Consider the following 26,414-nt stretch of genomic DNA (forward strand, 5'->3'; position numbering starts at 1 on the left):
CAACACATAACAATTAATAAAAAAATAATACTAAAAACTTTGCAAAATTATACTGAATTAATAAAAAATATTAAAAAAAAAAAATTAACTAATAACATTTCAAAAAAAAAGACGACTGCTTCTCTAATCTTATCAAAAACTTGAAGATGTGCCCACTCAAATGGATCATATCCTTAAGTCCTTTTTTTTGGTTATTGGTGGACCACGCTGCATCCCCTATTATGCCATGAATATTGCACAACCAGTGTAATGTATGATAAATAACACGTTTATATTTTCTATAGAGCGTTCAAAATACAGAACTATTGAAATAGGCGTATCGTTTCCGATACAGCGCCGTCCCGCCCTCAGACCACGTCACAACAGACTAGGCCTCCACTGACCAATCCTGAGCAGAGCAGGCTCATGTAAAGGAGGGGTTTAGAGATACTTAACCTTTTATTCGTACAATCAGCGAGACTGAATCAAACTAATCATTTGAGAATCACTGGAAAATGAGGTGATATTAAATGCGTATTTTAAGAAAACTAAAGTGATTTTTGACCTTGTATGCGTGTAATCCTATTGCAGGAGACTCCCAAAACAATATTAGGAACCTTAAAAATGGCATTATAGGTGCACTTCAAATTTCAGTCTTTCTTAAAGGTTTTAAAGGTTTTCAAAATCACATGAAACCAACAGTGAATACAGAATTAAACAGCAGATTACTAAGAACTTGGCATGTGTTTTTTTTTTTTTTTTTTTTTTTTTTTTCAATCCCAATTAATGGAAACTCTTACATGCCATTGAACCATTTATAAAATATCTTGGACATCTATTATTTTAGCAGTAACGTGATATTGTTTGTAATCAGAGTAATTTGAAATTATTACATTGTATTATGTTTCATTTTTCCTGTAAGACATAGCTTAGCATGCAGCAGGAGTTCTCATCCTATCCAAGAAACAGCCATTAACATGATTTGTGCACTTTATTGAAAGCCAGTTTTGTAAGAAAGCATCTGCTAAGAACATAAATGTAAATGTAGACGTGTCATGTACAAGATCATGAAAAATGCATTACCTCTGTCGGCTAAGCACTCGCCCTTTTCATCAGTGTTGGCCGCCTCAGCACTCTGTAAGAAATATAAAATAGCCCTTGAAAGAGAGAGGCCATATTTTCTCTGGCTCAGATATAAGCATTAGGATGACTTTTTAGATAATTTACATATTCTTTCTATGCATTTTCCTTTTTTTTCTGACATGATAAACCTCTGATCTCGCTTCATTACTTTTCATGAAAAGGTTGTGCCCTGTGATCTGACTGCAAACAGAAACCGAGGGGACTCCACAGGGATCCATTCTCACTCTGTCACCTTTCAGAAAGAAAAACACAGCTAATGCATGACTACTACATGAAAGGGCAAGAAGAGGAGGACGAGTCCGGTGACAACAGACGTATCTCCTAGCCAAGTCTGTCATCTCATCACTGAAGAAAAGTGTTTGGAAAAGAAAATCTATAGGCAGACCCTGTTGGGATGGTGGTGGGAGGTGCGGAGGAAGGGGATCCTGGGAAATGGGCGGTAGTCATGGCTTGGGTTACTTGTGTTTTTGCCCTGTCCGCCCAGGGGGCTACACCGCACTGCCACCGTCTTCTACTCCTGTGGGCGTTTCAGACACACTGATCCAGTCGCCTCAATAGGCTCGGGTTTCCCGTTTCCCCGCTGGCCGATGCAGGCCGCAGATAACTTTGTCTCCATGCTTGTATCTTTTATCTCACATCTGGGAGTCTTGCCTGGGAGCTGGATGGTGACTACAGTGCCTGCTTTGTCTCGGCCCTTGTCATTACAAGGCTCAGGTTGCGGGCGTAGCTGGTGGACCTCCACCTGAGCTCAGGAGCCGTCCCATCACGCGCACTCCCGAACATGCTCGGCCGTTGGGTTTTTTTGTGGGGGGGGGGGTGGCCTACCAGGAGCAGGTTAAAGTGAGGGGGAAAAACACACAGGTCTTGATGACTTGGCAAGTTCTGGTGGTTATCTTAGAAAATATCCCTCTGTAATTGCTATGAAAGAATGTTGCTTGAACTTTTGGGTGGATTTTACTCCACCTCCCAGCACGGTGTGCCCGTGTGCCCATGTGGAATGCATCCGTGGTCTCCAGTCCATTAGCTATGTATACTATATGGATGTTTAAAAACCCTGTTTTACTGTTATTTTTTGTACATTTTATGGTAGTTTCTACTTGCAGTTTTACTAAGTTTACAGTTTTTCACCATATGTGGTAAGGTAACTTACAGTTAACCAATTAACAGGTCTTTACTACTGCATTACAGTTCCATGATTCCAGTTTGGTTTCAGTATGAAGCATATGAAGCATAAATTGTCTATTTTTCTTGACAGATATTACTATGAAAAACCTAGGTTCCCCAAAAGTGTCAGGGGGTTGGCTCAAACTGTTTATCAGAAAACTAGTCAGAAATAAATCCTCATGTGAATTATTTTGCATATTTGGGTCAAGGAGGTTTATAGCGTGTTTAGGCACCATACAATTGTGTGGGGTCCAGGGGGGCCCCTGCAGAACGCGATTTCCCTGATAATACCTGAAGAAAGCTAACCGTTACCTTTTCCATTCATCAAAGGCTGTCACTCAGGTGGTGTGTGAATTTTGGAGACTTGTTTTTGAGCTAATCACCTGAGCCGTGAATGCTGTGTGACTATTGACTCTGCAGCTGAAGGAAAGTTTTGACATAATGACTCTAACAGGCTAATCACCAGCAACTATCCTGAACTGAGACGTCATAGGCAGCAGAGAGAGGAGAAAATGTAAGCCTAGCAAAAAATAAAAATATAGCCTATATATATAATGTTTAGTCAGAAAACACTGTTAATTTGGAATGGAGAAAGATATTTTGGGTTGTAGATTGCAAAATGGCAAATATGCTATGTAGAACAAATATGCTGTTTCTTACTTTATAAGATGTTTTGGGATAATTTCTCTCATACATGCATAAGCACAATGATTACACTCTCTCTTTGTGACTCGCTTACCCCTAAATGGTACTTATTATTACCTTAAATGTTCATATAAAGTACTTTAAAAGTACACAGCAGTACCTAAAGTGAAAGGGTACAAACTCAGTGAAAGTTTTATCATATTTCCTGATGTTTTTTCTCATTCCCTTTTGTTAGACAAAGCAGACATTCTGCAAAGAAGCTGCAGATGACACATGATGCCCTTTTCTCAACAAAAATAGATAGCCACAGGTTCATTTTTTTGAAGGGTTAGCGATTTATGTTCAAACTTCAAGAAAAGCACAGAGAACAGTGGTTAGTGCTTTTAGGGGGAAGAATTCAGCGTAAGATGTTTGACAGAGTGGGGTGACGCTAAGGAAATGGCAGTACTCATGACGAGAAAGAAAAGAATACATCAAGCCCATTTAAAAGAGGCCGGACAAGATGAGAGCAGCCGAGTGGATGAGAGTCCGTCACCCAATCCTTCTCCTGCGGACCGGGGCGGGCTTATAACACTATTACACTGCACTTTGCTAATGGTGTTAAAAAAGACAAAGAGGGCAGGTCAGGGAGAGTGGGATGGGTGATACACTTAGCTTTAGAGTGCATGGCATTACCATCATTTTCTGTTTAATGCCCTCTGACAAACCCAGTCACTTTTACGCCTAGAGACAGAAACCCGAGAGCAACTCTTTTGTGTGTTTGTTATGGGAGTGACAATTAGGCTGAGGGCATTAGTGTATGTGTATGTGTGTGTGTATGTGATTGTGTGTGCGAGTCGAGAAAGATGTTTACAGGCTTTCCTGCATATGCATGTGTTTAGTTTTACATGCATGTGTACACACGTCAGCGCGCACGAGCGTCTCGCTGCGCTCTTGGTTGTTTGTTTGCGATGGTGTATTTTCTAAGACAGGTGTTTACTCACCCCATGATGAGAAAAACAGCATGTTATCACACTGTGGAGAAAAGCACTCACAATCACACAGCGCGGATCCCAGCAGCCCCCTAGAGGACGTAACACGCACATAGAGTGGATTTCATTCCCTTTTTATCGCAGTAATCTGGTTCCATGCCATAAAATTCACACTTCATACAGCCTGAAAGTGATTACATATGGAATATGGCAAGATAAAAAGGGTTAACGTTTGCACTCAACCTCTCTGTATATTTTCCATGCATCACTGGCTCAGATGTTTTTTTAGAATATATATATACACTACTATTTAATATTTTGTGATTAATGTTTTTGAAAAAAAGTTTCTTATGCTCAACAAATTGAGCAGTTATTCAATCATAAATGCAGAAAAAACAATATTATTGCAAAATATTATTACAGTTTTAAAAATGTCATTTATTCCTGTGATAGCAGAGCTACATTTTCAGTTTCATTACTTCAGTTTTCAGTGTCACATTATTCTTTAGAAGTCATACTAATATGCTGATTTGCTGCTTAAGAAAACATTTCTTGATTATTAACAATGTTAAAATCTATGATTGCTCAAATAAGTAAGGAAAGCCAGTCAAAGCTTTCAAATTTGTTAACACTGATTAGAGAGCCGAGAACCCTGGAGATGTTTGACTGGATCACGGCCCAACACATTTTATTTTTACATACAGTCAAGCTGAAGCGGTGAACAGATTTGATTAAAATGTTTCTGTTCATAGGATACTTTAGAAGTAGTGATGATTTAGGATTTAATGCCAGTTGGCCCTCTTTTTTTTTTTTTTTTTTTCACCGTATTGACTTCAGTATGGAAACTTTATCCAAAGTGATTTGAATTTAAGCTGCTTTTTAAATGCTGTTAAACTTAATGTTTAAGTCTCTGTGTTTAGCCATAGGTGTGTAAGCCGAAGTGTAATAAATTAAAAATAAAATGGTATATTATATTTTATAATTGTTTTATTATTATTATTATTATTATTATTATTATTATTATTATTATAAAACAATCTTAAAATTATAAGTAAATACAGTATGTGTATAAACAAATATACACGTGTGTACAGTAAAATATGTTTGTGTGTGTATATAAATAAACTTTAATATAAGTAAATATTATCTCATAAGGATTGTGCTACTGATATAATTTTAAAAAGTTATGTTAAAGTGTGCAGGTACTGTGTGATGAAGGTGCAGGTGTGTTTTTGCTTCAGTTTCCTAGGGTTTTCAAAGTGTGTGTGCTTGAGAAATCCTTGTTAATCTCTATCATCTGCCATAACCACCCATAAAACTACCGCTGTTTCCCTCTTTCTCTCTCACACACGCACACAGGCCTACAAATGTGTTGCTTTTCCCCTGCTTCCACAACCTTGCAGATAGATTGTTATTTTATGTTGGATTTTAGAGGAAATAAAAAGTTTCTTCACTCAGACTATCAATAACAAAAAATGACACAACGATTCTTTATTTCAGTCATCATCTGCCGTCTGTGGTTTGCATTGTTTTAAGTGTCGTGTGTGTTGTAAAAGGTGGTACGGTGTGTGTTTTAGGCAGTGTGTGTTTTGGAGGGGAGGTGAGGGATAAAGACGGGATGCAGAATGGCTTCTCAACAGGCGCCTGCAGGTACGAGAGAGAAGTTTCTTAGCTGAGCCATTAAATCCCAGAAGCCTCATTACACTCGCCGTCAGAGCTTGTGGTGACGATGAGATCCAAACGAGCAGATTTGAGATAAATGCCAGATATCCTCAGCTTATAATAACAGTATTTATCATAAAGTTAGAGAAAAGTCATTTAAAAGGAAAAAGTCATAAATACAGTGGTGTCTGAGACTACACTGACAATCTGGGATTTAAAATCTGATTTAAACCTGCAAAATTTTAGAGTTTAAAAAATACATAACATAGAAAAGTTGTGTAAAAAATGTTTGTATTGTACTTTTTTTTTTTTTTTTGTGAATGTATTTTTTGGAGATTAGAAATATTTTAAGAATGCACGATATATTGGTTACTGGCCAAAATTAGATTTTTCTTGTTATTATTATTTATTTATTTATTTTTTACAGCCATTTTAAGTGTGCAGCTATTTCACCTATTTTTTACAACACTCTCACTTGATCTCTAAAAACACTAATAATTTAATAACACTGTTAACTGTAATATGTTGCTTATCTCTAAATTGATATCTGCATTTTATATTATACATTGTTATTGTGAATTATAATATAATGCCATATAATTGCCATATAATAATTCTAAATCAATAACTGTAATCCGTAAAAATAAGCAGTATCAGACAGACTTTTTAAAATCACTGCTACTGTAATTTTTACTAATGGTAGTGGTCTCAGTCTTTTAAACCCCACTCTATATAAAAATGAATCACAAAACAGTATGTTTATAATAAAATAAAGTCATTTCCCGACCCCAATCTTCATAATTTATTCTGTCCTGTTCTGGTTGATTACAGGCAAAACGCCCAATAAGAAAACTTGTGTTCAAAAGATTAATATGCATAAGCAGTTTGTACATACAAGGATGTAAACATGCAGAGTAGCTGAACTGAGGTAGTGAAGCCACTGTGTGTGTGTGTAAACATCCTCCATTAGTAGCCCATTAGAGCTGCAGTACAATGACAGACAGCATCCCAGCGCAGCTACTATCTGAACACGCTTTTGATGATAGAACACAGATTTGTTTGCTGTCCTTTCATTTGCCGGACTGCATTGGTCACTTCTATTTTCTCCAACTGTCTTTCAGTGACTGAAAGCTCTCACACAGCAGGCCAAAGCATAAAAATGTAATTAAATGGGGGGGTGTAGTGTCACAGCAAGGACGTGTACTTTTATCTAACAGCGGTCCAGAGTAAATGAGGACACTGTGTGAAGAGAAGGTGAATGTGAACATGTGAATGTGAATACACAGCACCTGGATAATTACAGACACACAGACCTACTTACCTGAACATATAACCAGACATTTGTGTTAAAGGAGGAGCAAAAACAGCTATTATTTTCCTCTCACACAGGGCACATGTGTTTTGTCCCCTGGGTTTTCTGTCCTATTCTTCTTCTTTTTTGTTTGTTTTATGGGAGCCAACACACACACACACACACACACACACACACACACACACACACACACACACACACACAAACACACACCTTGACAACGTTTTTTAGCCCTGGCCAAATGTCAGCTGGGATAACGTTTGCATAAATGCTGTGATAGAAAAATTGCTCAAACAGAGTTGGAATAACAGGAGAGATTGCGGGGAGTTGTGGGAGGAGGAGGGGGCTGTGGAGGTCTCGGCGTCTGCCTGACACAAAGAACAATAAACATGTTCCACATGGGGAGAGGTGGCCCACAGACCAAGCCCAAGCTGAGTGTGTGGAAATGGGTTCCAGACCCAGAGCCGTCGGCACAAAGGACCATTCTCACACACATGCTCACAAACACACACATGCTAAACTCTGCACCTCCCCTCCCCCTCATTTAGGCATAAACATCAGCATGAAATGTGCTGCTAAACCCCTGACACCAGAACTTACCTGCCATCAAAACTCATGCAGGCCCAGCACATAGCCTTGCGGCATGCCCGAGGTGGTGATGCGTTTGAGGGAGAATTACACCTGAAGTGTGTGAGGCTTGTGCGAGGTTATTAACTGGCTATGTTTGCCCTAAACTATTACAGCCAGGTCATTGGTTAATTGCAGAATAAACACACATATTTGCTTTGGCTGCAACTCAACTAAAGGTTCAGGACAGAGAAAACCAACAAGAACTTCTAAATGAGGGCAAAACTCCACAAGACCTTCAGACACTCATCATTTCTGTTTGACCTGGCAGAGTTTGGCAAACTTTAGCATCTGCTCTGTGGCAAAAATCAGTGCAAAATATAATGAATGATTTGGCTCAAAGTGCAGGGCTTTCTAAAGATGAATAACGTTGTCTCATTTCTCTCTCCTTCCAGACAGCTGGACTGTCTTCATACAACTGTATACCCCCACCCGACCCCAACCTTCAGTGGTTGTAGTAATACAATCCATAAATGTTTCATTTATAAAACCCTCAAAACCACTTTTCCACTTCATTAGTCCAATTCTGAAATTCACAACATTACTTGAGAGAGACACATTAAAGACTCTAATAGTCAAATGACTTTGTTTATACCAGCCAGAAGCCTCTAAATACCATGATAAATAATGGATTCTGTCTTATCTAATCTGCTTGCTTGGTTTTAACCTCTTCCATTAAAGATGCTTCCTACTATGGCCTGGAAAACAGACTCTTCTACGTGCAAACATTTGCTAAAGGAAGTTCTGAAATCTGGATCTGAGGCTCCCTGTCGGCCAGACACTGCTGTAAATCACGGCACTTCAAACCCCTTCTTTGACCGCACCGCCAGGAAAGTTCACCCTGAGAGTCACCCTCCTTCTAAACACGCCAAACGAGAGTGGTTTGGTCTGATTAATTGAAGTCCTGTGGGGATGATAGTGGCTGAAGAATGAACCAAAGACCTAAAGAGCCCCAAAAATCTAGAGATTGATTTCTGCACACATATATTCCTCCAGATGGGAAGAGAAAGAAACTTAGCACAGGTTTTGCACCAAAGGCATACATCACTATTTAATTTAATTAGGAATTTTAGAAGCAATCAAGGACATATTTAATGAAACAATAGAAACAAAACTATTTAATGAAACAAAGTACATCAAGAAAAGTGTATTACATGTTCAGTCTTAAAAATATATACTGCATGCTTCAATGGTTCTTTGCTTCACCATAATTCCAGAATTGTTGTACTCCATCGGTTGCTGTGTATGTGTTCTTGAGTTGGCTACTTGATTCTTTAGAGGTTAAAAATATTGATGTTACATTATAGGTTCTTCAGATCTCTTTCTGGATCTCTTTTAAATGAACTTGCGGGACATTGCCTTGCTTTAATTTTTGCTCAGAATTTTCTCCTAAAATAAAACAGAAGCAACTGATATAAAAAAAATCAGAGAGAAGTAGATACATAGCTCAGATCATTTGGTTCACATGAGTTCATGCTTTTAGCCATTTGATTACACAGTTTATCTTGACAAATCTGATCCCAATTTGAGACATTTTTGAGATTTCTTACGAAGAGTGTGATATTGAGGGCCTTATTCTTATAGTAAAGTTTTGAGAAGCAGAAAACTTTAGCAAAAGTTCCATTTTGTTCTCCGTTCAGTTTTATTGTTGTCCTTAAATCAGGCTATCTCCTGTGTGATTTTTCTTGCTTGAGAGAAAAAGGTAAAAGAAAATGTTATTTGTAAACCTAATAAGGTTCTTTTTGGCATCAGGCTGTAAAACCTTTTTTGGTTCTAACTGGATTGTAGACATGATGAAAATATCCCACTGTGAAAGGGAGACTATACAGCTCATTTAGAGCTGATGTGAGATCAGTTGTTGATGTAACGGCGGAGAAAGAGTTCAGGGAGGTCTGATCGAGACTATGCTCTGAGGACTCGAGGAGGAAGTAGACCAGTGCCTACAGTGTGATTGATGAAGCGAGTTCACCTAACTGCATGCATTAGCTCTCTCTAAACATTCTGGGCTCACTTATTGATATTTCCATCTGTCATCCCCCCCACCCTCCGCCACCCCGTACCCACCAGCCACCGGCTGTAAGGTCATTTTTTATACCAAGATACTTTTGAATCAAAGGGAATGACGTGTTGCCTCAGTGTGTTGGATCATTTGGCCGACTCCTCCGGATTTAATGACATCTGGGAGTGAAGAGGGGACGGGGCATTGATATTGATTTGTTAAGGCGTAATGCACCATATGAATCTGAAAGAGATATGCCTGACCCGCGGAATGTGTAGTAATGATAACGCACTTTGCATTAAAGGACCGCTAACACATGTTTTTATGGCAGGGTGATTAAATTTAGAGCTCCGTAAACATCAGGAGGGTCCTATGGCAGAGTTCTGCTCCCATTACTCTGTGCTCAGCTCTCGATATCGTTTACTGGAACGCCGTGATTAAAGGCAAACTGACACAAAAACTCATAACAAGAAAATAAGACAGAGTACACGCATCTCCGGAGAGAACGAAGCGTTTTCCCCTGCCAGGGAGAGAAATATCGAGGTGCTTTTTGCTGAGGCGGTATGAGATGAACATGGGTTGTTTTTTCAAGATGTTTTATTGAGCTTGTTGGATACAAGGCGAACTAAAACAGCATCAGTGATGTAGTCCAGGTCATCGATCGTATAACATGGGGGTTTAATATATTGCTGATGGCCAAAGAAGAAAGTGACACACAAAATTGGAGAAAGGGATAAAGTCATGCAGTGTGAAGGGGGTTGTTCTCTGAGCCTCTGTGATAAGGCAAGGAGACGTCTGGAGGAGCTTCAGCTTTCGCTTGTGCTGCTACAGCTGGTGTTTGGCCTGGCTTGGCCCTTTGGCAGTAATTCCAGACCTAGATTAGCTGTCATCTGATGCCAAATCTCACTTCAAACCCCCGCCTACTGCCCCCTCACCCCCTGGCCCTGTCCCTACCCTCTATCCCCTCAAAGACCTCCAGAAAACAGAGCCATGTGATGTTCTGATTAATGTAGACTTCACTCACAGTCTGCAAAGCGAAGCAGCTTTTGAATTTTCTTTTTGTATCATGTGATTTGCTTTTTGGGGGGAGGACGTTTTACAGTTTGTAAAAGTCTTTAGTTTCACTCCAAAAACCTGCCTCCAGATCATAGATGTGGTCCAAATGCAAAGAATTTTCTAAAAGGTAGGCAGTTTTATGCTTCCTGCTAAGAAATCTTCTTTCGGCCAAATTTGGCCAAATTCAAAAGCCACACAAAATGAACTTGATAAAAATGTCAGGGTGGTGTAATCTATTATCTCTTGAAAAAAAGATTTTAATGAAACTGCTTCAGCAGGTGTATGACCTGCACTCGTTACAAACCAGTCTCTCAGCTGGGGCCTTTGGATCTTATTAATGTAATCTTCACACTGTGGATAGAATAAGAGGTTTTAATATCACAAGTTCGCACACAAACATGCATGTGTGTCTTTTATTATGTCTGTGTCTACAATGCATCCTGTTTTTTGTAAGGTGAACATTATTAGACTTGTTGGATCAAAGATCTTCCTCATAGAATATTTTTATCAAGTCAGCATCAGTATTATTAATTAATTAAATTAAAAAAAGTCAGCCTTGTATAATCTTTTATTATCTCTTAGAAATTAAATCATAAAACAGAAAATGATATCATAGAGTGGACCCTTGCATGTGTCAGGATCAATTAGTCTCTTAAAATACTAGATAATTTTACATTTTTAAAACATGTAAAGGTTCAGGGTGTAAAATGTCATGTGGTGCAACTCCCCCAAAAGTTGTGTACATTTATGAGTAAATAATTCATGATATTTGTGAAAGTACTTTTTATCTTTGAAAAATGTATGTAAAACATTTTTGAACACAAATGTGTATAGACTCATGTATTTAAGATGTAAGGAAAATGTATTATTACTTTTTATTTGATTGTTATACCACATGACATGCTTTTTAATATTTTGTGTCATTCTTGCATCATCTGTATTTTTATAAAGCATGAGTTGCTGCCTGTGTAGAACATTTCAAATCTGTCATTTATGAGATTCTATTTTAGTATGAATGTTGGCAGGTTTTGACACAGACCTTTTGTGTATAGCGTTTTGTTAACCCTTTGCGTTTCTTTTTATTTCATCTTGTCTTTGTTTCACTTTGAGATTCTGCTAAATTGGATGAAGCACCCTGGTATGGCTTCTTATAGTGTGAACACTTGATTTTAGTTTGCTGTCTTATGTTCTGTAGTGTCTGTAGTGAAGGGGGCTGCTTTGATGGCATAGAGAATGGAGGATGGAGCAGGTGTGTCAACCGCACTGGTGACAAACCATTAGAGTCTCTCGGCTGGAGTCGTTAGATCTTATTCATGTAATCTTCATAGTGTGGACAGAAAAAGAGGATCTAAAGAACTCAAGTTCGCACACACACGTGTGTGTTTTGCTGTTTCTCTCTACAATACGTCCTGTTTTCTTGAAAGGTGAAAACCACATGGTTAGCTATGGCTGGATCCTATCAAAATGAGCTGCATGGCTTCATATCATTATTAGTCAATAAAAAGCCATATTTAATATCAGAAAAATAAAAAATACCTCACTTTTCAAGCAAAACCACTGTGTTACATAGAAGAAAGTCATAAATGTGAATCAGGGTGAATAAATTGGCTTGAGGGTGAGTAAACAATGACAGAATTATTATTTTCAGGTGAACTTTCCTTTTAAGTGTCTAAATGCTTTTAAGTACCGCTGTATTCGTCTGCACATGAAGTCACAGATCCACTGAAGTAACTGCAGTTTCTGCGTCTCGAGTCATACTTTCCTGCAGGTGCTCAATTTGTGTCTAAATTGCCCCAGCCAGCAAACTCATTTCAGAAGAGCTGGGCTGAAGCCAGACCATGTGAAAACCCTTAATGAAGTGACTTTCTCTCTCTGAAGCCCTGTCAATCTCTGCTCATCCACTTTTCACTTGGTCATTCCAGTCCGTTCAGCCCTTAGCTCCAAGTCCCCCTCAACCAATCCCATCCTGTCACATACAACATGGAAAATATCTCCACTATGAGTGACATGGGGCTACTAGCAATTTCTTTTTTGAGTTTTGTGTTAAAAGATGTTACGTTCTCAATCTTCAGCCTGTCATTGTGATAACTTTTGCAGTTTTGTGGATCTTAAGTAAGTCATTTGTGTTTATTTTTTCAGATTCTTGCATGGTGAATACACAGTGGAGGTGGCCATCAACGACTACCTGGACATCTACTGTCCACACTATGAGGACCATCTTCCACAGGAACGCATGGAACGCTACATCCTTTTCATGGTCAACTATGATGGCTACACCACCTGCAACCACCACATGAAAGGCTTCAAGCGCTGGGAATGCAACCGCCCAATGAGTCCGAATGGGCCCCTCAAGTTCTCAGAGAAGTTCCAGCTGTTCACACCCTTCTCTCTGGGCTTCGAGTTCCGCCCAGGCCATGAATACTACTACATCTGTGAGTAACCTTCTCCTTTCTTACTCTCAATCTTCAACTTCGAACCCCTCGTCTGCGTTTTTTTTTTTTTTTTTGTGACCAGGTGTCAGTATGGCCCCAGGGTGCAATCATTCACTGAACTGATGGTTCTTGGGTTACAGGAATTGGGGTGTAGAGGGCAAAGGAAGACTTGATAAGGACATGCAGACTTCACAACAACATCTGATCAATAAAATATGCCACACAGTTCAGTCTGCTGAAACCTGTTATGTGGTCTCTAGAGACATATGGCTGAATGAACAAATAAAATATGTGCCAGTCAATCTTTGGTTAATGCTATAACAATATGGTTTAGTGCACTAAATGCAAAGTGTATCTGAAACTTGAAATTACAGGTTACACATCTTGAATTTACATAAAACAAATTTGTTATGCACAATGTTGTATACAGTCATTTAAAGTGGCTGGGTTTTACCAGAGTACACAAAGAGTAACATATGTCTCCTGAAATTTCCCTGATTTGACACCGCAAGAATAACACTTAAATTTTTGTTTGTGTTGTTATTTCCCTGGTGTTTGTTTCTGAAGGAAGATTTTATCAGGTTTGATGTAGATTGAATGAATGGAAATTAAATGAAAAAATAAATGGAAATGGAAATGGAAATGAAAATGAAAATTGTCTTCACCTTCTTATAATTCCAAACTTTTTCTTCAGTGCAACATGAAAGAAAATTTTAGCAGATTGTGCATGCTGTAAACTGTGAATGGGGACCAAGGGCTGTTAAGTTCCAAAATGACTAAAACCACCATAATTACTGTATTTTTATGTAAAAAAAATAACAAAATAAATACAGCATTGCTGTGCAACTTTAATATATATATATATATATATATATATATATATATATATATATATACATATATGTATGCACTGCTTCTTCTTTTTTTCATGTGTACACGCTGACATATACAACATTTCTGCACAGTAGAAAGTATGTTCTTCAGAAAACTGCATTTTGTTATGGCATGCCAGGTGGACCACTCTTTTCCTTTGGCAGCCACTGTAAACATATCAAAATGAATTAAAAATCAGTTATTACTGTCATTTAAATGTATGCCGTGCTCTATTGCGTTAGTTGAAATCGCATGTGGTGCAGTTGGAGCTGGAGACATTTATTATAGCGATTTGAATGTCTAGGAGTTTAATCAGAGTCGTCGAGGCAGAAAGAACAGTTCTGCTGAACTCCCTTGGGAGCAGAGTTTGGCAGTGTCCTGGTGCGTCCGCATGATGAAAATGTCAATTTGTTGAATGGCATGTGCACTGTTAGCTGTGCACTTTGCCACTCTGGGTGAGATCGGTGCAAAACCAGTTACCAAGGCCATCATGCGTAACTGTCTAAATTATGCTGATTGGTCAAATCATATTTAACAGAAGGATCCTGATGGGGGTAATTGCATCCACAGCTTCTGGGGTGCCAGCCATTACCATTTTTCAGATAACAACAGGTAAAAGCCATTAACCTGGAGGGGGAGTTTTTGGCTAGGGATTATGCCCGGATGACAGGCCTGACACCTCGTCCTCCGGAGGCGGCCCGCCCACCGCCTCAAGGTCAGACCTTCACCTGGCCGGACGAATCGAGTGGGGTTCTGCTTTATCCTCTTCTTTCGCTCTCTCTTGTATGACAGGGGGGAATTTGCCGGGGTGCATCTGGTCCTGTTTCACTAATGGTCTTGTGAAAGGTGTCCTTTGGCCTGATAAAAAGGGCTCCCGCTGGGCACAGGCAAAAGGAAAAGGCTCAGGGCAGCACGCAGGATGCATTAATGAGGCAATTTCTCCTCTATTTTTTTTTTCCTTTTTTTATTCTCACTTATGCTTTTTTCTGTATTTATGTGTGTGTGTGTGTTTATTCCAACTTTTAGAAGAGAGAAGGGACTTTGAGAGCAAAGTTTTCATGTCATAAAAGAATGCAGCTTTTTATCCTAAACGAATGCAGCTCATTAAGTAGAACAGCATGATTTTTACCGCTCGACATGCTTGCAGTGTCCCGGGTTGCCTTAGAACTGGCCCAGTGCCCTCAGAGCTCGGCAGTTCAGAGGTTCGGGGCTCAAGGGGACCCAATCTGTAGCTCTGCTCATGACTATAAACCTCCCATTGTGTGTCGGGACACCTGATCCTAAAAGCATAGTCACACAAATTGCTCTTTTGAAGGCTAAAAGCACATTTGTCCTAATAATCGCTGAAGAGTCATTTCTAATGGTTCATGGCCATCTGTTGTACATAACAGTCAAAGATTTAGCGGCCAGAAATACTAAACAGGTTTTAAGGTTAGGTATAAAAATCTGAGGGCTTTCTGTGCATAAAGAAGTAGTATTACCTTTACTATTTTAAAATGGATTGTTGATAAGGGTAACTTTTATCAATATCTCATGATCTTAATGAGATAGCTCACCTAAAAATGAAAATGTTATTCTAAACCCAACTCAGTATCATGAAGAAACATTTTCACTTGGCAAAACATATGTAAATTCGTACAATTTGAGTTGTGCGAAAGAATATGATTTTTAGAACAAATAAAAAAAAAAATAAACATGAAGTTCTGACCCATAGCCCATTATAAACCTAACGCTGACTTGGCTGTAAAGAGATTATACAAAAAGGTACGAATGTGATACAAATTTTGTTAACAGTTCACCAAAATAGAGAATAGTTCTGAATTGCTTTGATGTTTTGTTGTCCAAACCTTTCTGACTTTTTTCTTCAGTAGAACAAGAGATCAGAAAAAAAGCAGGAAATTACAATAGAAGAATGTTCATTCTGCTCTTACCAGTGAAGGTATGAAGCAGGACAGACACTGTCACGCTCCAAAAAGGACAACAAAAAGCACCATAAAGTATAAATCTCATTCACATTTAAATATGGAACATCAAGAATCATCAAACCGGGTTTGAAATTGCCATGGGCTCTTAAATGTCTTGTAACCGATCACATCAATGCAAGTTTTGAATGTGCTGAAGTGAAAATGAGATTGATAGCTGTGCCAGACATTAATGTAGAGAGAAATTTCTCTTTTCCTTTACACAAGGCTATTGTGTGGCTTTAGAACACTTTGAATATAGCGCACAAGTCTTACTTTTATGGTACTTTTGGTTATTTTTAAAGCTTGATACTGTAACTTAAGTTACACTTTCATTGAAGAGAAAAGAGCAGCTCACTAATGAAAATGAAATGGTTTTGGAACAGGATGAGGATGAGTAAACGGTCAGAATTTTCATTTTTGAGTAAACCATCCCTTTCAGTTTACTGTGATTCGTAAACATGCTGCTAGTCTGACCCAAAGCAGGCAAAGGGTTTCTCGAGTGGGTATCGCTTCAAATATCATGGCTGTCCAGGAAATTGAGGTGGTGGGCGTCACAGAATTGTGGCTAAACCAGCGGGGCGTCCCAGACCTTACTTCCAGCCATGGGACGTTGTCACCCCAGTTGCGAGGGGAAAACTGAGACACAGAAGAGGGTCAATCACAGAAAAAGAATGGAAAGAAAGAACCCAGGGTTCAAAGTTTGCACTCGAGGCTGGGTGTTTCTTATGCCTGTCCTGAGCTGTTTTTAATGCAGTCCGCCCTGTCGCTTGGTGCGAGACCTGCTATTGTGCACATTTTGTTTCAGACAGCGGCCTGGGCTGAGAAGTACTTAGTCTGGCTATTCATCAGACGAGGACATCTCCTCCTCCAGAGAACTGTTTGGCTACTATCAATATTGTTGCTGTCATGGCCCCTGGGGTTATGAGGCAAAGGGCTCTGCCATGGGGTTACTGGGGGGGGGTGACCGAGGCTTAGTTTGGTTATCCCACAACAATAGATGATGTCCATCACCTTTGGGTGAACCCCGCCTCGACCCAACGGAGAGGGTGACTGAGTGAATGGCAACTGTGACATTCTCACAGGCCTCTGTGCTTGAATACAGCAAATGGAAATTTCACACACACACACACACACACACACACACACACACACACACACACACACACACACACAGTACATCAGATGTCTGATAGCCCACAGAAAAAATCTCAAATGTCTTTTGTTGTCACTTTTCTTCATGCGTACATAATAAGTTAATTTCTGTGTGTTTATTCAGTAATTTTCATTTCACCTAAATAAATTTTAATGATGAAATGTAATTTTTAAAATGTTAAAAAACAGCATACAGCATTCAAATAGAAACATTTTGTAACATCGTAAATGTCTTTGCTTTCATTTTTGGCTCAACCAAATTTCATTTTTTGGGGGCAGATCTTGTTTTTTTTTTTTGACCAATAAAATATGCCTGCGTCTTTGGGAATCCAATTGGAAAATAGTAGTTTTTCCATTCCAACTGATGAGGCTAGTAGCACAGAAGACACTCTTCAGCTTTGATGTGTTTTTACACACAATGTTATATACTTTTTATATAGTATTTAGAGTATTTAATTAGTCTCTTACAACTGAATGATATAATTACCCTATTAATATACCATTGTATACATGGTATGTCAAAGTACATGTACCTAAAAAGAACAGTAAAAAAAATCAGTAAAATGTAACCTTCCACCTTTGAGAATGTTTTTTTTTTTTGTACAACTTGTGCCAATTTCACATCCACACACTTAAGAACACCTGTCAGAGCAGAATTCACCCAAAATAAGCTTTTTGTGCAGAATGCATCAGCTCTCCATTAGCTGAGCTGCTGAGTGATTTTTGGTAATTGTTAAATGAATTTTTATGTATCTGAAAAGCAGTCAGAAAACTTGTCACTTGTTTTCCATTTGCGATCTTAAAAAATTAGCCAAAAATCCATTTGTGTGCTTTTGAAGGAGATGAGGGGAAACGAGTGCCAGAATGAAGTTACACTTTCAATGGAGAACTGACTCAAAGTGCTTCTCTTGTGTGTGTGCGTGTGGATAAGAACGAGAGAGACTCACATAGCAGAGTAATGGAAATTTGTTCATTGCTCTCCAGGCAGCTGTTGTGTCTGCTTCAGAGGGTACAACATCTCCTGGTTGCCATGGTGTCAGAAGACATGGCCTTACCAACGAGACTGAATCTCACGTGTGTTTACCGTCAGAGCACCACATGGCCTTTGTCTTGACTTTTTCTATCTTGCAGTACTATAAATCACAACAGTATGGTTTCTGAAAAAAAAGTGAAAATCTACCATCTAACAGAGTCATGCTAACCTGAATAACCCATACAGTATATTACACAGATTTGTGGTCAGCAACACTATGAAATATTATTACATCATTGTGATATATGATTATAAATTTTGGTGCTCAAAAACTATTTCTTATTATTATCAACGCTGAAAACAGTTGTGCTGCTTAAAGTTTTTATGGAAACCTTGTACAATTTTTTATTTCTGGATTCTTTGATCAATCGAAAGTTAATAATAACAGTATACAGCATTCATATTTTGTAACATCATATAAAGTCGATTCTTAAATTCTTAAAATAATTGAAGTAGACACATTTGTTTTTTGTATGATTTTAATGACTTTTTATCAGTAATTAAAGAGTTTATAACACTGTGCTCAGAACTCTTTACTGATTTTTTTTTTTTATCCATATGGAGAAAATGAATAGGAAAAAATACTTCACAATCAAAGTGGTCAGCATTGTGCTCTATTAGTCGAACTCGGTGGTTGGGTTAGTTGGCCACTCTGTGATTTAGGTCAACCATTCAAATTATTATACTTTGAAGTCATTTCTAAGTATATCACGTCAAATCACATAGATTTATCAGTCTGTAATTGTCACTTTCTCTGTGTCTCCACAGCCTCACCACACCCCAACCTCGGTGGGAAGCCGTGTTTGAAGCTGAAGGTGTACGTCAAGCCTACGAGTAAGTATATCCCAGTGTCTGCTCTCTGTCCATGTGTGTTATTTATGGTGATACTTGCAAATAAGTACCAGGAATCTCACATCCCAGTCCTCGTGTCCAGTTTGATTTAACCCAGCAGGTCAGTCCTGGGAATTCTGGGGATACCTGTATTAACTCCAGTGCTTGGCTTTGTGAAATTTATGTTCAGGAACTTCATTCCCATTGCTGTAGACCTCCACTGATGACTAAGACAGCTTGTTTTATGAGGCTGAAGGTTTCATGGGGCCGATCATTCATGATACCAGAAACAGTGGAGCGATAGTGTTGCCCCTTGAGGGCACTTGCTGTAGGAAGCTATTCATCTCACACAGGCCAGATAACAATCAAAAACTTTGACCTGCAACTAATCAAGCCAAGCAGGTCCGGACGCTAAGAGACCTGCAGGGGATCCCACACATGAGCCACTGACACCAGGATAGCCTGCAGTTAAACAGAGGGGTCTTGGTTTGTTTAACCCTTCGTGACAGGTAACCGTGCCAGCTATGGTTAAAACCGCTTAAATCATTCTCCCTCATTACTGCGATGTGTCAGACACATCCAGAAAATATGTTCACTAGGCCAGGCTAGCCTTTGCATTTATCTCACCTAGACCTGCTCATCCTCAAGAACCTTGAAAATAGTCAGAAGTAAAAAATATAGACATGCTGCAAGAGGTGGACGTGAAAAGTTGCAGAGTGATGTTTTGAATGCTGTCATGGCATTTCTCCTACATTGTTTAGATGAAAAAAAAAATGCTTTTGAGTTTACACTGGTATTTTTTAAAAGGTTCAGTAGGGATGTTTCCCCAGTAAGGTTGAAAACTGAGAGCCAGTTCTTATGCAATAGACGATGTATATTTTTAGGTCCATGGCTTGACATGTCCTGATGTCATAAAGAAAAAATTGTTACACTTTATTTCAATAGTGCACTCTAGGCATTCTTCTAACGATAAGGACATAGCAATTACTCTCACTATAATACAAGTAGACTGTTAGGTTAGGGTTAGTAGAATAAGTTGACATGTGCTTGCAAAGTTACTTGTAGTCAGTAGAATACGTGTTGGGTGACTGTCAAAATAAAGTGTTAGCAGATATTAAGAAGACAGACTACTAATTATCTTATGACTGCTAGTTGACAAGTAGTTGCAAAGTTAATTATAGTCAGCAGAATGTCTAAACTGGACTATCAAACCTAAATAAGTACTGTAGGTAGTTTAACATAATCTTAAAATATAAAATATTCCAACCAAATGTTTTTTTAGCATTTTAAGAACTTTTATCCACCAAATCATGCCAACCAAGTCAAGGTCAATACATTTCCAAAAACAAAAGATAAATCAATCTTTTCAGGCAAAGCAAAGATTGTTCAAGTTGTAAAATGTGGTTAGACTCACCAAAAATGTTATGATATTAATTCATTGATAATTTTAAATATTTGTAAATTATAATTTTTATATGCCAAAATATATTTAAAAACCTCTAATAAATTAACAAAAAAAAAAAAAAAAAAAAACAGATTTGTACATTGATATAGGTTGTAAAGGAAAATGTTACAGCCTTTTATTTGGTTATACCACATGATATTTTTAGAGTCATTAAAGGGATTCACCCAACAGAGTAAATTGTGTCATTATTTACTCATGCAGGTTTGGAACGCCATGAGGGTGAGTAAATAATGACAGAATTTTCATTTTTGGGAGCACTATTCCTTTAAATCTAAACTTTTCTAAACATTTTCAAAACCACACGAAACCAACATGAACACAGAGCATTCTATATTTCTTAGAACTTTTACTTTGGAATCTGAAAATGTGTAGTTTGAGATTCCTTCATGTTTATGAAATCATTAAGGAAAGTGAATCTGAATCACAGAATCACATTAAATTCCTTACAATTCCCATCCCTAATTTAGGGGTCGTGCCAGTTTGGAGGAGAAACCTCAGCTCATATGACAGCCCATTAGCGTGATGTAATTGTTAGCAAACAGAAGTGTTCCAGAGAGCAGTTCAGACAATAGCATGCAAATTGAAATAACGATTCACCTCTCACTCTATCATTTATCTGCTTACAAGAGCACTCGTGACATCCAGCTTCTCAGAGATGATGTACACTGCCTTTCACAGCGATTAGATCTCATGAGAGTGTGAGAGTCAAAAACTGAATTAAGTTGATTGTTTGAATTCCAATACATGGTTCTCAACCTTTGTCCACCTTTGGGCTTCAGAGGTGTTGAAAGTTGTTGCGAAGGCCTTAATATTGTTTCATTGGGGTGTTTTCATTAAATATTTATATGCGCATGTCCAGGATCGAAAGTAACAAAAAGAACAACAGATGCCTGTCATTGAAAAGCTTTATCATCCGCCGTGACCCCTCTGTGTCTTTGTTTATTTTCCTCCTCTCTGACGGGGTGAAATCTTATTCTTGTTGTGGACACAAGGGTTAATCTGAACCCCAGACTCCATTTTAATGTCTTTAGGGATCAAGAGAAGAGAATTGTTGGACCTGAGACAAAAGCCCAATGAAAGGCAGACTGGGAAAAAGTACAAGCATGGGCCAGGGGCTAGAAGAGGCAGCAATTAGAGAGTAAAGAATGCAGAGCTTTTACACAGAAGCTTCATCCCATTTCACATATAAACGAGATGAAGATGTCCACATCTGAGTTATGCCGGTGAACGTTTTAACCTTAGTCAATTATACAAAGTGAAAGTAAATACAGTAAAAACTGATGGCGCTTTTGGCATCTGACGCTGCATTAATGGCGCATATTCTCTTTCAGATGAATAGAGACAAATCTACTTCAACATGCTGATAATGGCACATAAGTGTCTTGAATTATTCCTTTGTATTTATCTTGTGGCCTATACATAGTGGAAAAAAGAAAGAGAACTGTATTTTGCATTAAACAGGTTATTTTTGAAAGTCTGTGCTTGAAATAAAGCTGCTCTTAATTTTCATTTATGACTGCAGTGTAATAATTTAAATTACAGGCCTATAATTCATTGTATAAATTAATAGACCTGTTTTAAAATACCTTTTTAAAAACATTTTCAATGAGGAGTAATCTAATAACCTAATCTTTAATTATCCTCACAACGCGTCAGTTATGTGGTGATGTGCTATGAAATTATTGTGGGGCAAAAGTAATTTAATAATAAAAGTAACCTAATAATAATAACAGGCCTAATAATGATAAGAATGAAACAGGCCTACATTGATTGGAAATGGCAAATCCTCTTAATATTGCCAATATTTGATGCTTTTGACAATATCTCTGGCTATAGTCGACACATGATATGAAACAACCCAGCACGGGGAGGCCATATGTATTATGATTATTAATGTGCAATTGTTTCTTTTTCTTTCTTTGTCAGATGACTCTCTGTACGAGTCTCCAGAGCCGTTCCTGACAGATGACTCCAGCGGTGGTTGGGCATTAACGCCCAGTCTGTGGCTCATGCTTCCACTGCTTCTGCTCCTGTGCCCCTCATAGCATTATAACCCTCTGAGTCTGACCACACCCACCCAACCTGCCCCGCCCCATCATGCATCTCAATGACACTTCCCGCCCTTTCAGTTCTGGAGTCCAGCCAACAGACATTGATATGGATTTTTACCCAGCCTGCAGCCCTGCAGGACATCTGCTAACCAACCCTAATTTGCATTGACAATTATGCTCCACCCAAATGCCCAAATTTGGGCATTCCTGCATAGGCGCTCTTGCTCGACTGACAAAAGACATGGCCAGCTTTTTTGAGAGCTCTCTACTTTTCTGCCAACATCCCACCATCATCCGCGTGTCAGGAGACAGATTCAACCGACTGCCATCTGAATGGCTCTGTTTGTCTGCGTTAACCACCTACCTGAGCCTTCACTGTCATCTGAGCTCAATTTTCACTTTGTGAGAGCGTGTGAGTGTCTATGCTCGTGTTTGCGTGTTTGTTTGTGCTCGTGGGAGTGTGTATGCCGATGTTCGCATTTGAACAGATGTACAGAGCAGTCACAGTCCCTTATAAAATTACTAGAAAAAACTTGTTCCATTACTCACTGAGAGAAGAAGACAGTTCTGTCTGTGAATCTGCCAAAGACACTACTTAAACTTTTTTAATAAGGGGAGTGGGAACAATACTGGCTTTGGTAAGAGATTACATGCAACCATGGAACATTTCAGGCTTTTTAGTCATGAGAGGGGAGTGACGACAGTGTAGATTTTTCTATTATGATCTTTTTTTGTCATACAAAAAAAGAAGAATGTTGCTTAGATTAAAAAAAAGGCCTTTTTTCACTGGTGCTCAATCTGAAATGAGTTTGTCTGTCTTGAACTGCAAAAAAAAAGAATTTTCTTAGTTGGTATTTTTGACTTGTTTTCAAAAATATTGTATAACAAGTTACATTTACATTTAAAAACTGTATAAGATTGTATGAGTTTTATTATTTCAAATAATTGTCTTATATATGGATGCACCGAAATGAAAATTCTGGGCCAAAACCGAAAATCGAAATTCTGGATGCTCTTGGCCGAAGTGCTTTTTAATAATAATTTTTTAATTTTATTTTAATATCAAATAATTTTGTAAGACTTTTTAATTTAACTCAGTAATTTTAATGATACTGAATTTAAAAAATACAGGCCAATTAAATAACCACACTTTTATTGAAGTAACACAAAATTGGACAGAAAATATATTAATATTAAATATCAATATATTCTTTTTATTCAGTTCTATGCAACATAATCAGATTTAATTGATGTTTTATTATTATAATTATCCAAATAATGTATAGTCCTACAAAGCTATTATTATCAGAGCATGTGAGCAGAGCATAGCGGCGTTTTACCAGCGTTGCCCAGTACAGCTGTACTACACCATGCCACAGTAGCACTGTTGCAAATAGGAACAAGCATACTACATAGAAATTTACTGTTGGTGCGTTATTTGAGATGACTTTGTTTTTCCGGTGAGCATGAGCGGTGCATGATTGCAAAGTGCTTTGAGTGTACAGCAATATACAATAAAGCACTATATAAGTCCCTCATTCATTCATACATACATGAGTAGAGCGTTTGCATGGGCCATGAGCAACTCAACTCATAGAACGGAATACTGAGTGGAGCGTCACACTGCGCACCAAACACGCCATATATTTTCAGTCATTTTTTAATTTTGGGATACTTTTCGGCGGCTGAAATATCGGTGCATCCATAGTCTTACATTGAGTGACATTTTATTTACCCTGTTGGAAAATTATGGAGCCCCTAAAGTGACATTGGCAAAAAAAAAAAAAAGATGGGAAATTTTTTGCATGTGCACAAGAACCTTTTCTGTTTAAAAAATTAAACATTTTCTTGTTTGCTCACACAACAGTTTTTCACATTCACACATCAAGAGAACAGAAAATGCTCTTGTTTTTGTGCGTAAGTGTTCCACATGTAGCCTACAGAAGTATGTAAAAGTGTTTTTGTACATAGAAAAAACTTACTAAAAACAACTTTAATCTGCATATGGATGTTGTTCATGCAAAAATTTATTGCGCATGTGAATATTTTGTGAGGAAAAAAATAGTTATATTCCATTGTGAATTAGATTCATTATGTCTATGAGAAAGTTCCTTTTGCACATGTATCACTGAAGAAAATATTGTAGGATTTACTTTGAAACGAATTTCACTTTGAAACTGCTAGCAAATTTCACAAAGTTACATAGAAATGACAAGCAATGCATTAAATTCAATGTGAGATTTTGAAGCAGAAAGACTGAAATAGCACGGTCTTGTAAAACACACTCCAATACTTTAGGGGCTCCATAGCAAATAATTCTCTCTCTCTCTCTCTCTCTCTCTCTTTTATTTATTTTTTTTGGGGGGGGGGTTATTTGATGATGATGATAATAATAATAATAATAATAATAATAATAATAATTGAAGAAATATTGAAAAAAAAAATAAGATTTTATTATTTCTAATAATAATCTTACATTTAGTGACATTTTATTTGCCCTACTAGAAAATGATGGTCTTAATATCTTACGCAAACTTACACAAGACAAAAATACAGATTAAGAAAATGTATTTCTGCAGTGTATACAGTGCCAAGTGGAAGAGGGATGTCTGTGTCGAAGAAGTGTTTGTTGTCAGGTCAGCTTTCTAACTTTCGTCCCAGCCTGTGTCGCTCTCTTGTTCTCTTTGTATCTGCCTCTCTCTCTCTCTCTCGCTCTCTTGCTGTCATTTTTGAATGTGGTCTGTTCTATGTGCTGCCCCGCCACGCATAGATCTCCCACACTTGCAACTTGCTCCCTTTATCTGTGCTGAGGAGGACTGCTGGACGAGAGGCCTCTGGACGCTGAGTGCCCGGTCACTGTGACATCGCTGTGACATCACAGGCTTTGGCATAAAGACTGACGGACCGAGGCCTTGTACTGCAAAGAAACGCTACATGAGAGACTCCATATGAGGGATTCAAAATCCACAGAGCACTTCTGCTTTTGAAATAGTTTCATGAAAAAAATTAAAATAAATGAACAGAAAGGAGAAACTATAAAGATGTGGGAATATTTGTGCGTCGGAATTGTTTTGTGACTGTAAAAATATGTCATGAAGATTTCAAGGCAAATCGGCATGGATCCTCTAAGAGAAAGAACAACGTTTTTTAAATGTTTGTTGGAACTTTTATATTTGACTTATTCCCGTGTTATTTTTAACTTTTCAAAAGAGCAGCAGAAATTATTCATATGTGATATGAAATTATAATGTAGACCCTTGAATTATTAGAGCAAGGATGGTACCAGTTCTGCAGTTACATGAGTCTAGACAAGTCAGATGTTGCTGTTGTTGTTGTTGTTGTTTCCTGCTTGTATCACGATGCATTCTGGTACATGTAGTCCTGATATGTTTATTTTTTTCTCCAAGTGTTACTATGAGAATATTTTTATTTGTTAATCATGTGGATACAACATATTTTGAGTTCCTATAAAATGTTCAAATGCTCTGGCAAAGGACAACTACAAGAAAAAGGGAAAAAACTGAAATAAAGCTTTTTGTTTAAAATACACTCTTTTTAATGACCAGAAATGTGAATTTGAAGGTTAAACTGTTTTTTAAAAAAGTACTTTGGTACTTTCATTCAGCAAGGATGCATTAAATTGATCAAAATATATATTAAATTTTTCAGACCATTTTTCAGTTAAATACTGTAAAATTAATTGACACCAAAAACATTTTCAAAATAAAAGCTGTTCTGATGACGTTTTTATTCATCAAAGAATCCAGGAAGAAATATCACAATTTCCACAAAATTTATAATCAGCACAACTGTTCTCAGCGTTGAAAATAAGTATTCTTGATCAAATAAATGCATCCTTGATGAGCATAAGAAACTCCCTTAAATGAAAGAAAGAAAGAAAAAAAAACACAAACTTTTGAATGGTATTATATGTAATATTTATATATTATTATTATTATTATTTTTTTTTTTTAATCGAGCATATGCAACAAATTTATCATTCTCCTAAGCATGATACACTTAACCACTGTTTATTGATACTTTTCAGTACTGAG

The 26,414-nt window shown here is 37.9% G+C and overlaps 1 protein-coding gene across 1 annotated transcript in view; it reads left to right on the forward strand.

Annotated features, from left to right (window-relative positions):
• The window catches only part of LOC109098463 (ephrin-A2-like), a 121,724-nt gene extending 95,818 nt beyond the window's left edge, over positions 1-25,906 (forward strand). The window contains exons 2-4 of the mRNA XM_019112053.2: positions 12,698-12,990; positions 18,781-18,846; positions 22,235-25,906. Of these exons, the coding sequence (XP_018967598.1) occupies positions 12,698-12,990; positions 18,781-18,846; positions 22,235-22,353 (478 nt within the window). The 3' untranslated portion in view covers positions 22,354-25,906. The remainder of the gene's footprint in view (positions 1-12,697; positions 12,991-18,780; positions 18,847-22,234) is intronic.
• Positions 25,907-26,414: the final 508 nt, after the last annotated feature.

Source organism: Cyprinus carpio, chromosome A11 (assembly GCF_018340385.1).
Source record: "Cyprinus carpio isolate SPL01 chromosome A11, ASM1834038v1, whole genome shotgun sequence".
NCBI lineage: Eukaryota > Metazoa > Chordata > Actinopteri > Cypriniformes > Cyprinidae > Cyprinus > Cyprinus carpio.